Source organism: Antennarius striatus, chromosome 4 (assembly GCF_040054535.1).
Source record: "Antennarius striatus isolate MH-2024 chromosome 4, ASM4005453v1, whole genome shotgun sequence".
NCBI classification, from domain to species: domain Eukaryota; kingdom Metazoa; phylum Chordata; class Actinopteri; order Lophiiformes; family Antennariidae; genus Antennarius; species Antennarius striatus.
The window spans coordinates 22763911-22778295 of NC_090779.1; the positions used below are offsets into that span (position 1 = coordinate 22763911).

General features: G+C 45.4%; 2 protein-coding genes across 3 annotated transcripts in view; both read left to right on the forward strand.

Annotated features, from left to right (window-relative positions):
- Positions 1-3944, forward strand: part of LOC137594148 (carbohydrate sulfotransferase 8-like) — a 28727-nt gene extending 24783 nt beyond the window's left edge. Inside the window, exons 4-5 of one of the 2 annotated variants that reach the window (XM_068313434.1) lie at positions 691-728; positions 1628-3944. In XM_068313434.1, the coding sequence (XP_068169535.1) occupies positions 691-728; positions 1628-2665 (1076 nt within the window). In that variant the 3' untranslated portion in view covers positions 2666-3944. The remainder of the gene's footprint in view (positions 1-690; positions 729-1627) is intronic. The other variant, XM_068313435.1, reaches the window with a different exon arrangement.
- Positions 3945-7944: 4000 nt separating this feature from the next.
- Positions 7945-13689, forward strand: LOC137593877 (BTB/POZ domain-containing protein kctd15-like). The gene is made up of 5 exons (XM_068312953.1): positions 7945-8461; positions 10328-10503; positions 11771-11915; positions 13019-13321; positions 13528-13689. Exons 1-5 carry the CDS (start codon positions 8435-8437, stop codon positions 13687-13689), a joined length of 813 nt encoding a protein of 270 aa, XP_068169054.1. The 5' UTR covers positions 7945-8434.
- Positions 13690-14385: the final 696 nt, after the last annotated feature.

Genomic DNA, 14385 nt, shown 5'->3' on the forward strand with positions numbered 1-14385 from the left:
TGTGTGTGTGTGTTTCCTATTCAAGATTCAGTGATGCTTCCAGCATTGTTTAGAGCGTCGTTTACCTCCTGTTAAGTTCTGTCAGCAGCATGCTGTATGTTTAGTCAGAGAACACAAACCGGTGTCACAGGAAGGAAGTTTCCGTCACAACAAAGGCGTCTTGAGACCACATGATGTTGGCATGACACCAGCAGACACGCGTGGCGTCAGTCGAACAATCTAACAGCGTGTCGCTATAATCACAGGATCCACTCATCAATAATATGGCAAACAGGACCTGAGACACGAGGGGACAAAGTCGATTGTTTAGAGAACACGATGATTATTATTATCGGAATGAAAACTGCAGTTTTGAGCTTCTACTTTTACATTTATATGAAAATTAACATGCTTTAATATTATTATTGATCTTTGTAAATTAGGTTCCGCCTTCATTCAAAGACTTGATTATGAATGAAATGTCAAACCTGTTTTAGTTAATAAATAATAGTGGCCCATCTTTACATGTTACATGCAAGGGGTGACATCACTGGTTTCAAATTGTCTGGTTGTATACAATATAAACCTATGAGGAAAATAATCAGGCTGGTTGATCTGATCTCTACTGACAGGTGGATGACATCACCGTGGCTGACATCATGTTCATGTCTCCTGAATGGTCACGTGATCTGTCTTTGTGTTTCTCTGCAGGCCTTCAGGTGCTGGTGTCTCCCAGGTGGCCTGTAGAGGTGAGCTGAGCACACTGGACAGAAAAGGACGTGGAGGCAGTGACACCTACTGGCCAAACAGAGCACTACAACACACACATACGGTTAAATCCAAGCAGAAAACACACATTTAACCAACAGATGTCAGCATCACAGTGATCACGATGACTGCTGATTAAAACAACAGCTGAGATAAACTTTAAGCAATAAGAAAATAGGGCAAGAACAAACAATCACACAACAAAATAACATCAAAATTACTGACGATAATTATAATGGATAAATCTGTGTGTGTGTGATGGAATGTGTGGTACGTTAGGACACCATCAGGGGGTGCAGGGTGGTGATGAGTTCAGAGCCCTCACTGCCTCAGGTTAACTTCTGCTCCATATACAGATAGAACTTCTTACCTGTCAGGGACATGAATCTACTGAATAACTTTGAACCTGCATTGGTTGAGCTACCTGCAGGGGGCGGGGTCATGTCTCTGCATCTCTCTGTCAGTATGACCAATCACATACTGACTTCTCCGCAAAGAGATTTCATCTAAAAAAAATCTGGATCAGGATCCTGATCCTCATAGTGGAACATCAGAAGCTGTCCATGTCTGAGCATTTCTATTTTAATTAGGATGTTTAAAAGGTTTTCTATGAGGAAAGTGACGGAAGGGAAAGTGAAAAAAGTGATCCAGAGGAAGGATTTCATCAAATTGTGTCGACAGCTTTTAGAGATGCTTTTGAGACAAATAACATGTTACGGTTTCCACATCTTCAATGTGTAGTACCGTTGAATAAAAAGAGAAACAGCGCCCTCTACTGATGTACTTGCCAGTCAGCCACGCTCAAAATGCACGCGTTCATGCACACTGGCGTGTTATTGTTATTGTCATTGACACGACGTGATCTTTCTGTGTGCTGTAGGATCTGATGACCAAAGCAGAGACAGAAGTTGCAGCATTGAAGGCTAAAGTCTCCTCTAAGTCGCTGATGGCTGAGGACTCTTCTCTGGTGGTCGTCACCAGGCAGTCTGTGACCAAACGTCACCGGAAGCTTCTACTGAAGAGCGGCTTTGCAGCCTCCAGTGCGCCCCCTGCTGCAGAGCAGCAGCAACGCCTCAAGTCGCCGCAGCTGGCGAGAACACTGGAGTCCCGGCGTCGCCTGTTGAAGGACATCTGCTCTAAATACCACCGGGGCGTCAGGGATCAGAGGGTCTCCTGGCAGCAAGTGTCCCGGGTTTACGTGGAGGACCAGTCCAGACTGCTCTACTGCGAGGTGCCCAAAGTCGGCTGTTCCAACTGGAAAAGGGTGTTGATGGTGTTGGGGGGCAGCGAGGCCTCCACACAAGACATTCCTCATGACGCCGCACATTACGCCAACCACCTGCGGCGGCTGGACAGCTACAACAGCTCTGGCATGGCCAGCAGGCTGTCCTCCTACACCAAGGTGCTTTTCGTCAGGGAGCCCTTTGAGCGTCTGGTGTCTGCTTTCCGGGACAAGTTCGAGAGCCCGAACTCGTACTACCATCCCGTGTTCGGACGTCCCATCATCTCCAGGTACCGCACCAATGCCACGCGAGCCGCCCTCCGGACTGGTGCCGGGGTCACCTTCAGGGAGTTCATCCAGTACCTGCTGGATGTGCACCGGCCGGTAGGGATGGACATCCACTGGGAGCCAGTCAGTCAGTTGTGTAACCCCTGTCTCCTCCAATACAACTTCATCGGGAAGTTTGAGAGGCTGGAGGAAGAAGCCAACTTCCTGCTGCAGAGCATCGGCGCGCCAAAGAACCTCACCTTCCCTGGCTTCAAGGATAGAAACCCTCTGGCCGAGAGGACTTCCTCCAAAATCACCCAGAGGTATTTTTCCCAGCTGAACTCTACTGAGAGGCAGAAGGCCTTCGACTTCTACTACATGGATTATCTCATGTTTAACTACCCCAAACCCTTCAAGGACCTCTACTGAACCCAACCAGCTTCTCATGAGTCGCCTCCAACTTGGAATATAATTGACTTTACTTCAGGTGCTCAGCGGCTGATTCTTTGAACGAAACGGCTGGACTCAAACCCCGACGGAGTCCTGACTAGTTTACAACGATATGCAGTAAAGTTTATTTTCTGGTTCTGTCACTGTCAGAGTTACAGCAGCATGACATCATTTACCTACCGAAGGAATCAATAAGTCGATCAGTTGAATCGGATCCAATGAGGTCACGTGATGTCACGTGACACAAAGACAGACTTCTGGTCACTCGGACGTAGAATTATTTTTCTTGACTTGGCCTTCATTTGAGGGATACACATTCCTGTACTGTCATTGGACCACCTGGCCTCTCAAGAGACCCCACAGTGATCGATATGAAGGAGTTGGATTTAGTTTGAGGGAATGAATCTCAAACAGGACTCACAGCAGCTCTGAACACTTGAAGCTGCTTGAGAGTCGGTGCTGGATGCTGGAGGATAAAGACCTTCTGTCATCAAATGCCAGACTCTGAGGGTCCAGGTGTGAACAGGGTGTTTGTCTGTCAGAAGTCAGACGATTTTAACCTCTGAGTTGTCGTCATTTAGTTGATGACAAAACTGACTTCTGTGAAGTTTTGTAAGGGGATGGTTTACCCAAATGTTCACTCATCGTCGTCTTAAGTCCAACCTGATTTGAAGTGTGGTTGTCGAATGTAGTCCACCAGAACTTTCTGCAGCATTCTGTTAAACACCTCAAGAAGATGGAGACTATTAGTTGGAAGTTCTCCTTCAGGCGGGGAGTAGAGTGTTGCTGCTGGTTTAAAAATTAAAACATCTCTCACCTGACCTGGAAATCAATCCATTATATAATGACTGAATTTAATCATCAAATTGTTCCATGAACTGGGGAATTTCTGGATTTAGTTTATCCAAAGGGAAACAGAGGCTGGTAGTTTATTTAACACAGTGATTGAGATTCTAACAACTGTTTTAAAATGATGCATCAAAGTTTTAAAAAAACCGACTAAATATTGAAGTTCCTGCTCACTAAAAACACTCAACACGCTTTGGATGCAGCTCATGTGTGAATGTGGATAAAGACGAGAGGAGGTGGAGGAGATGAAGAAGATGTCGAGAGAGAACATGATGAAGAAGCCTTAACACTGCCGTTCCTCCTGATGGACGTTCACAACAAACGTTTGATGTGTCCTTTTATCCAGTAACAGATCTGGTGTTTTTTTACTGGTAACTGATAATAACTTGACTCTCACAATAAAACTTTAATAATGTAAATGTCTCCGTGGGATTCCTGAGCAAAACAAGCATGTCGATTCCCAACTCCAACCTCCACAATGAAACGTGATTCATCATTCAGAATTTATTTTGACGATTCAATCAATTCAGGGGTGGAGCCTGTGTCAGTTGAGCGCCAATTAAATTTAGGTGTTTATATCAGATCCAGGGATCCAGAAATGTTTCACAAGTTTTTAGAGGTTTTGATAAGAAATTACAGAAAAGTTAGATATAATCCTGGTTCAGATCCCATGGCTGGTAGTGGAGGAGTGATCTTTGTTTAGCTGCTATGTGCTAAGAAATAGAAATACAACTGAAGCTGACATCACTTTAATGTACAGTTTAAAAATACTGTATCTGGATCTATCTGATCATCTGTGTGGTAGACGGATGTAGGAATGTAGGGATTTCTTGATCTCACTGGAGTTGTGTGTCCTACTGAATGACATCATAGTTTGTTTGTTAAATATGAGGTTCTAAACAAGATAATATATAAGATATGTGCTCTAACGTGTTGATGTACATGTAAATATACCAGTGGATCTTTATTGGGCCTTGCTGTAAACTGGTATGTTGTAGATCTTTCACACAGCGCCTCTCATACCTGGTAATGACGACTAGTTGCTGACATCTAGTGGCAGAAGGCGGTACTACAGTTAGTAACTGGTGGGGGGGGACTTACACCTGAAGTTCAGAGTTCATTACATTCACCTGTGTTCATACATGTTGTTCGAACATGGGACACGAATTACCCGATTGGCTGATACTGATTTGATGGCAACTGATTGGATGACCTGGCCTTCATGGGTTCTTCAGAAAGCAACTGGTTTACTGAGAAGGTCCAGAATAGTTTACGGATTTATAAACTGACTTTCATCATCATGGAGATTGAGGAGATTACTTTTGATTCTGGGTGAACTGCAGTTCATTTTGGGTTCTGGTATTTTATTTAGATGTTTGATCATATTAACAGCCTGAGGATAACCACCTTTTTTCAGAACTAATTGAAGTATCATCCATGCCTTTTTATAACCACTTGTATGATCATGTGGGTGGCACCTATTTGAAATATAAAATTAGTAGAATACTAAAGTCAACAAATAAATGAGGGTAATAAGGATCAAGTTTTGAGGATACGTGTCCAGATGATCCTGCTGAGTTTTATGAAACACTTTCTCAAATTGGGGTAATTTGAGGGTAAACAGGCTTCTGTATTGACATTTGTGAGGTACATTAGAGCCGGTTACATTGCAGAAATAAAAAGCCCGATGAGCAAACCTGATGTGACGACGCTTTGTCTTCTTCTGGCCTTTTTAGTTGAAAAGAGGAAAACGCTGCTCTGTTAGACAAAGAGATCTTTGTGTCTGAATCGTCTCAGTCTGTCACCTCCTCCTGGACACTCAGCGCCTCAACCCCCCCGTGGTGGTGGTGGGGGGGGGAGCCTCCCCCAACGTCTCCCTCTCTCTTTGTCTTAGGAGCTCCTAAGGCAGAGGCTGAGGAGCCACCATTCGCCTCCCTCCATCGCTATCAGCATAGCAAATAACACTCTCCTCAGCCAACTGCCTCTATGTAAACACCAGAAACACACACACACACACACACACACACACACACACACACATAGACAGAAGTCTGAATAAAACTATAAAATTATTCAGGAACATTTTCCACGACAAATAAACAGTAGTAGCTAGATACTGAATATTTACTTCCAGCTGCTAACTACTACCATCTATCCAAAGCTGTTTCAATAAATCCAATGGGCTTTAAGGAAAGTTTCTTGAAGATGTTTCGCCTCTCATCCAAGAGGCTTCTTCACTTCATGTGGTAGCTGGTCTTGTCCCAGCTTATTAACCCTGTGGGGTGCGGTCAGTGCTATTCGTATTCCAACTACCAGCTAAGTGCTATGTGGCTGCTAACTCCAACCGGTGCTAACTCCTACCAGCTGCTAACTCCTACCAGCTGCTGACTAGAGGACTACAGACGAGATTAACAGGAAGATGATAGATCTGTAAACCCATCAGGCATTGCGCCACCTGCTGGCCTTAGCGATGACATGGAGTTTCCACTGGAACAGAGCGTTCTGTTCATTCTGCAGCGCCTCCCTGAGGACACAGGAAGTGGCATGATGGTACACCACACCTTAAACACATGAAAGCGTGATTATTTTCTTTATGGTTGCACATGTCACCAGTTATATTTCTTCTTCCTCCTTTTTTATTTCCTGCTATCAGGACATCAGAGCCGAAGCCGCTGCCTCTGGACTCCAAACGTCACACTTGTGTCCCCATGAAAGAAGCTGGAGTGTCAGCCTGATGGATGTGTGAGGAGCGCCTCCCTCCTCTTTATCTTCACCTCCCTTCACACAGAAAGAGAAATGGTGGATTACAGAGGGAGCTGCCAGCTCCTCAGGCGCGTTTAGGAGATATTTAAATCTTTAAATTTCTAACACGGCTCCCCCGCACATCTTATAATTGAAGTAACTGCAGGGTTTCTTTAATTAGAGAGTCAAGCTATTCAGCTGGTTTGCTCAGTAAAGGAGGCGCATGTGGAGCCTGAGGCCTGAACTAATGGAGGAGGAGAATTTAAATGTGTGTGCGTGTTGACTGACTGCAGGAGGGAGCATCCCTCACACTAATGAAGACATGGAACTGGTTCAGTGTGTCGACCTCAATTGCACACATTCCTTTTCCATCAGCCCTGGTTCTATTGGAGATGGTCTCAGGAGGGCGCCGTGCTGTGGTGGCGATTAAACACCTAAAGCCCCGCCCTTAAAGCACCAGAAGGTGTGGGTTTTTGTTTTTGTTTTTTTTTACATTTATGTGTGTTTTCTCTACATATGAGATGAGTGTGGTTCTGGCTTGGTTTCAGAAGGTTATCAAATGGACTAAACTTCACTGTACTGATGGATGGATGGATGGATGGATGGATGGATGGATGGATGGATGGATGGATGGATGGATGGATGGATATAACTGGACACTTTGTGGCCTCTGGAGGAGGAACAATGAAGCTGATGTTGGAGAGCCCCTTCCTGCAGTGAAGCCCTGGAGCCGCCTCACTTCCTGGTCCTGTAGGTGGTCGGACGGAGAAGGTGATGAACATCATTGGATGTTCCAAAAGAACAATAATCCCGAACAGACATCAAAGTCCACCAAGACGTGGTTCTAGATCATTCTAGAGGATTAGGAGTAACATCCACAATCCTGACCCAGAGAGATTTTCCATCTCATTTTACCGTCGCATTAATCATACAGTCATATTTAGCATCAGCTGCAGCGATGCTTTGTGCATTTTATCCATTCTTACGATTGAAATGTTTTCTGTTTCCCAGGCAACCACGGAGCGTTGTGGTTGTTTCTGTTCAACCTGATGGGTTTTTATTCATTGAAACTGTGATTGATGTCTGGCGTCTCCTGGTTTTAATCATTCTGTTAAGATGTGGGTTAAACCATGTGGTCTGAGTGGTAAGAGGGGGGTGGGGTGGGGTGGGGTGGGGTGGGGTGGCCCCTATCTGGTGACCGCCCCTGTTATTTCTCAGAACACGTTATCTGACTGTCGGTGGTTCCTGTTCAAACACCGGGTGACAGTTAAATTCAACTCTGGGGTGTTTGTGGTTCCAAATTTGCTGAGCAGTGGCGCGTGACTGCTACTGTACACACTGATGACTGAAGTGTGGTTATGAGACACACACACACACACACACACACACACACACACACACACACACACACACACCGGATCGGTGTGGAAACGGGTGCGTACCGGGATGCCGAACGGCTCCAAGACCGAACTGGACCCCCCCCTTTTCCCCCCCTTGGTTCTATAGCCTCATGGGGCGTCAGCGGGGCGGGGGTATCTGGGAGATCACCCCCCGGACTGGGGGTTGGGGTGGGGTGGTGGTGGTGGTGGGGAATTAAACGGATCTGTGTGCGCACCCTCGCGGCGCACATCTCCATCTACCAGTGCGCAATAATTGAAATGGCGCGTTTGGCCCCGGGCGGCTGGAAGGGCATAATGCATGACGATAGACGTCATTTGGCTCCAGAGCCAGAGGGATGTTTGATGTTGCTAAAATATACGAGAGAGACGTGGACGTTTGAGGGCAGCTCCGCGCAGAAAACACACCGAAGCCGGAGAAACACTGATTTATGTGTGGATTTAAGGTTCCAGCGTCTGGTGGATTTTAAATAAAACATCTTTCTCTCTCTGGAACACGGACGATGTGACAGAAACGGGCTGGGGAGCGCGCAAAGAACAAAACGCCCTCGTTATTGTAACCTAATCCTGGCCCCTGGGGGTCTGAAGGGCCCCAGGCAGGACTTCTCTTTTCAGCCCTCCTCTTTATTCTTTCGGTCGGTTTTATTTTGCTCCTTCTGCTCCACACGCACACAACCGGAGGACGGCAAGAGACCCGGAATAGGACCGGCCGGTAGCCTCAGATTTCAAACCCCGGAACGGAGCAGCCCAGACGGTCTCCATGTCTTCGGTGTCGGTGTCTTCTCAGGTAAGAACGAGCCGCTTCTTCCTCCGGAAACGATTTAGACGTAAAGTTTCATCAAAACACGAGTTACGGATTACATTCAACCGCGTTTAGGTTATCCTGGATGCGCACTAGTTTCTCTAAACTCCATAGAAAACCTCACGGTTTGATGCTTCGTTGACGGCGACGCGTTTACGCATGAACGACGCAGGAGCGCCATGTGATTCCTGACATTTTTTAGGACAAGGTGTGAAATTCGGTGAGTTCCAGTGTTTCCATTTTTGGACGATATTCGTCAAAACGTGAACTTTCATCCGCAGCTCGGCCCGTTTCCCCCCCCCCCCACCCACTTCCCATCTTTACGCGTCAAACGCGTCGTGTGGTTAATGCTCCGAGAATCTGACGTGGAAATACTAGAATTAACTTTTGAGTTCATGTTCAGCTCATGAACCGAATTCACCGGAGGGCGGTGCAGACTGTGTGTGAACCCCGGTGAATCGGTTTAGACGCTACTCAAGGTTTCAGATCTCGGGTTTCCTTAAATCCCGGGATTATTTTTTTTTTTGAACCGCGTCTGGCGAGAGGGGGTCTACCCCCCCCACCCATCACCACAACTCAAACTTGATTTACAGGTCAGGGGTTAGGGTTTTATTTGATTCCCATCTTCCAGAGAGAGGAAGTGATTTCCCCTCCTGTTAATTCCGACCTGTATCGTGTCGGTAGGGGTTTTTAATGTATATTTTTTAATCTCTTGGTTTCATTAAAGGCTGCAGCCCTGCAGTGATCATAATGTGGAGTCTGTAATCACTGAGATCTGCAGACAGGAGATCAGTCTGTTATTTCCTGTGATTTAACTCCTGGTGCTCCTTCAGAGTTTCCTCCACCTCCTCCTCCTCCTCCTCCTCCTCTTCCTCCACCCGCCCCCGTCAGACAGAGATGGAGCAGAGAGGGGAGCAGTGTTTGTCAGTTTGGCCCCGGGCAGGAGCCGCCTGAGGGCCACAGAGACTGAAAGCTGCTGCAGCTCCTCCTGTTTTCACCTTTACGCTTCAGAGCTCCTCTTTTTATGGTGGTGGTGGTGGTGGGGGGGTAAATTAATCCATAGTGAGGGAGACCCCCCCCCCCACAAACACACACACACAAATGTAGAAATAATCTATTCCGAGTAAAGGTCCTGCAGGATTATCAGCTTCACAGTGAAAGTATCCGTACTGCAGTACTGGCTAAAGCACTAGAGTAATGGTTAAAGTACTGCTAAAGTACTACAGTTCTGGTTAACCAGTACTGTAGTACTTTAACCAGTACTGTAGTACTTTAGCCAGTACCGTAGTACTGGAGACCAGATCTTTCAGGATGTGAACTAACTAGGTTCTGATTTATTATTTAAAACAACAGTGTATTTGTTATTATTTATTATTTATGTTTATTGTTTATTGTTTACACTGTCTATGTTTAAACTGCATGTTTCCACTCTTACAACAATTCTGTTTATGTGCTTTCAGTTACCCTTTGGGGACATTTGTAGTTTTTTTAATTGAATTGAATTGGAATTTTTTTTAAATGAACTAGTCGTGCTGGTTCTGCTTCTGTCTGTGGATGTGACCCCTGGACCGGGGTCAGGGGGTCAGGGAGGTGTTTGACGTCTGTGGACCGTCTTTGCACCTCCTTTCTGCTCCTGATCACATGACTAAATAGAATCCACAGGTCCAGTTCTTTGACTTTAATGAACCGGTTTCAGGAGTTGAATCAGACGTGGCGATAGAACCAATTAGAACCTCTTCTGTTCTGTAAAGTTCAACATGGAGCCTTTAAACGGTGAATTTAGCTTCGGCTCAGGAGAGACGTCACCTCCTGCTCAGCTCGGCCCCTCTGACCCGTTGTTTCCTGCGACAGGACGGACGGAGCATGTCCAGGATGTCTCTGAGCCGCTCACCTGTGTCTCCCATGACCGCCCAGGGCATCCCGTCCCCCGCCCAGCTCACCAAGGCCAATGCCCCAGTCCATATCGATGTAGGGGGGCACATGTACACCAGCAGCCTGGCGACGCTCACCAAATACCCCGAATCCAGGTAAGAGCTTCACGGCGACGACTGCGAGTGATTTCTGATCTAATGAATAGAGCTAATCAATAATAAACAGGGTGACACGCGAGGCGGCGGCGCGTTAATCCACATTCAGCAGGTTGTCTGATGAACGAGTGAAAGTACTCAGTATATCAAACAATCAGGTGCATAAATTTAAACCGTCAAATATTTAAGTTCAGTATTTAAGTAAATAAACTCAAGTATTTTCCAACACAGCAGGAGGAGGAGGAGGGAAGTAAACTTTAATAGTATAAATATCTAATGCAGTAAAATGTGCAACTGTAGTAGTATTATGGGATATGTTTTGGACTCCTACATGAATGTTAAGAAGTTCATGCTGCATTCAGGACACCCAGGAAGTCAGGAAAATGCAGCTACCTTAGGTGTGTGTGTGTGTGTGTGTGTGTGTGTGTGTGAGGTTCCGTCAGCATGGAATTCATCCTCTGTCACGTGGTTTTCAACCTTAAGATACCTATCGTCTAGTCTTCAGGTGTCATTCTGTGAGTCAAGGTCACAACCTTATGTTGATGAAAGCTTTAATATTCTATATTTTAGCTTCACTCAATCACCTTGTCAAATTTTCCAACCCTCCTGTATTTATTTTTTCATCCGGTTTGACATTTACTCGCGAGCCACGGGATATTTCATTACGTTAACTTTTTTTCTGAATCACACTGTAGTATCCTCTATGCACTCCAAATACATGTGTGCATATATTTTTGTAAATTATCTGCACTTAAACCACCGAACGCCTTTTCGTCTTACTTCACTTAGTAAACTTTATCTAATCTAATCAAATCCTGACGTGGTCATGGTGTCGTCGGTGACTAATATGGCAAACACTTTTTTTATTGATTTTAAAGTTGTTTCACTTTGGATGTGTGATGTGATATTAATGATGCCGCTGGCATCGCCGTTTACTAAAGATGTCCGTAAGGACTGACATCAGGTCACCGCACTCCAGCCTTTATTGAATTGATCATCTGATTTGATGATTTCAATCATCACAGAATCATCAATACTGATTTCCAAGTTGATCATGTAAACACATTTTTGCCGCGAGAGAGGGGGAGATTCCCAAATTTGGATAAATGAATTTACAGCTGACTTAACACAGATCAAAACAGGTCACATGACCACAAATCAGTTTCATATCAGATCCAGGTCTACATGTGATGGATTCAGATTCAGATAATAATCCAGATCTATTCAGCTGGGGTGAAATGGCCCTCTCTGCCTGCCGTCTTATCAGGATTGGTCGACTGTTCAGCGGCGCTGAGCCAATCGTGTTGGACAGTCTGAAGCAGCACTACTTCATCGACAGAGACGGAGACATCTTCCGCTACATCCTCAGCTTCCTGCGGACCTGCAAGCTGCTGCTGCCTGAGGACTTCAAGGTAAGAGCTGGAGAACCACCTGACCCCACCCTGACTGACCGCGCCCTCACTGACTCCACCCTCCAGTCAGTGATGTCAAGTGTGACCCGACCCCTGAAGTCAAACTGCTTCCTTGCTTCTCAGCTAACTGCTCTTTGTTTGCTGCTGCTGGCGATGATGATGATGATGATGATGATGATGATGATGATGGCGTGAAGCTGTTTGAATTTTTCCTCCGGTGCTTCTTTGATTTCTTAAAATATCAGCCCCCACGGCCTCGATCACTGCAGTAAATACTGTGAAGCGAGGAGCCGATTTTCTATCGACTGAAACGTCCTGATTATTATATTGACCCTTATTTAATCAGGTGACTGCTGCTCACATTAAACACATAACGCGTCACTTTTCCACATTAAAGACAAAATCAACCACAACCCTGTCGCACATTTAGTTGAGTGGTCCTAAAAACCACCAAAATCTGTCACTTATCAAAGAAAAGGTTCCGTTCGGTTTGTTCACCTCAGCGACCAGGAGAGACGCTCTGAAACAGTCAGCATCACAGCAAATAGATTCTCACTAGAAGTGTTTAACAGTAAACAACAAGTCCCATGATCCTCGGCTGCAAGTTAAATGCAGACGAGAGAACAATTACTGTACACAGATGATAAAACTAACTTCATTATACATCAGTGAGTCACTTCATTGTGATGCTGTCATGTTGTAAATAAACAGGATGTGAGATAAATACTGAAGTAAATCGCTTTGACTCAACAGGACGGAAAAGACTGAAACTTTATAAGTAAATAAATGTCAGAGGGGAAAATATTGATCGTATATCGTTGATTGGTTCCATTGTGGAGATGAAGTTTAGTAAAATTAATCCATAATAACCAGAATGAGTCTGGTTTGTGTGATAAGATATCTGAATGGAACAGGCCTCTCTCCTGCAGCAGGTAAACAAAAAGGCAAACGAGGCAAACGAGGATGGGGAATTATTATTTTTTTATCTCCTTTTATTTCTCGAAATAATCTGAAAATTTAAACGCTCACCCTTAACCTGTTCACCATCAGGATGCAGGTTTAAGTTTGTCGTCATGGTAACAGAAGTTCTGTGTCTCCATCAGGACTTCCCCCAGCTGTACGAGGAGGCGCGGTACTACCAGCTGACCCCGATGGTGCGGGAGTTGGAGCGCTGGCAGGCGGAGCGCGAGGCCCAGAGGGCGGCGCCCTGCGAGTGCCTGGTGGTCCGAGTCACCCCCGACCTGGGGGAGAGGATCGCGCTGAGCGGAGAGAAGGTCCTGATCGAGGAGATCTTCCCCGAGACCGGAGACGTCATGTGTAACTCGGTTAACGCCGGCTGGAACCAGGACCCCACCCACGTCATCCGCTTCCCCCTCAACGGCTACTGCAGACTCAACTCAGTCCAGGTGAGGTGATGATGATGATGGTGGTGGCAAAATAATCTGACAATGTGTTCATAGGATTTTATCTGAGTTATATTTTCATCTTCCTAGCATTACATTTTGAGCTTCCTCTATCACAGGAAACAATATGGCGGTACTTCCTGTTTAGATTTCTCTGTATGCAGCTGAAACCCGTTTCCCTCAAACCGCTGCTCTCTGTTCGTCTGAAGGTCCTGGAGCGTCTCCTCCACAAGGGCTTCAGCATCAAGGCGTCCTGCGGCGGGGGCGTCGACTCCTCACAGTTCAGTGAGTACATCCTGTGTCGCGACCTGCAGCTCAGTCAGTCCATCACCAGCACCCCGATCCGGATCAAACAGGAACCACTGGACTGATCCGTTCATCACAGACACTGGAGAAGTTCCTCCACAGGTGATTCAGGAGGAAAGAAACCCAACTGACGAAGATCCTTGTGTAAATAATTCTGGGATAATTCTTGGATTTGAGCCAATCACTCGGTGAATATTATCGATGTACAAACGAATGGAAATTTTTTTTTTTTTTTAAAGCGTGTACGGAGCCATGGGGTGTATAATTTAATGTTGTTTTTTTTAATAAAACTATTTTGGAAATGTATATTTAATGTATTTGTTAGCTTACCTTATGTCACTATTTCTCATTTGTACAGATGTATTGATAGAGGAAAACACCTGATGTGATTTTTAAATTCTGCAAGAATCCAAATGAAAGGCGCCACCTGCTTCTTTACCATTTTCTTTATTTCATTTTTTGCAAAGGTACAAACAACTGTAAAATTGCATTGCCTGAAATGCGTCAGGATTGAATACAGAATGTAGGAAATATAAATAGTCGCAAAAATCGTGTCCTTCTGATAGATGTTGTTTTCTGGTGGTGCTCTGGAGACCGAATATACCGTCCAACACACCGCAGCCGCTGTTAGCCGTTAGTTATATACTATACAAACCAAATGCCCGATATGAGGGGGAAAAAAGACATTTAAAGCATTAAAAACCTTCAAAGTTACACCCTTTCCAAAAAAGTCATCTTAAAAACTTTAAACAGCAAACTGC

What these genes read in the sequence shown, in the direction of transcription:
- LOC137593877 (XM_068312953.1), top strand. Translation starts at nt 8,435, where the DNA reads ATGTCTTCGGTGTCGGTGTCTTCTCAG. An exon ending in CGGTGTCGGTGTCTTCTCAG is followed by an intron (nt 8,462 to 10,327) that starts GTAAGAACGAGC and finishes TTCCTGCGACAG; the next exon opens with GACGGACGGAGCATGTCCAG. An exon ending in ACCAAATACCCCGAATCCAG is followed by an intron (nt 10,504 to 11,770) that starts GTAAGAGCTTCA and finishes CCGTCTTATCAG; the next exon opens with GATTGGTCGACTGTTCAGCG.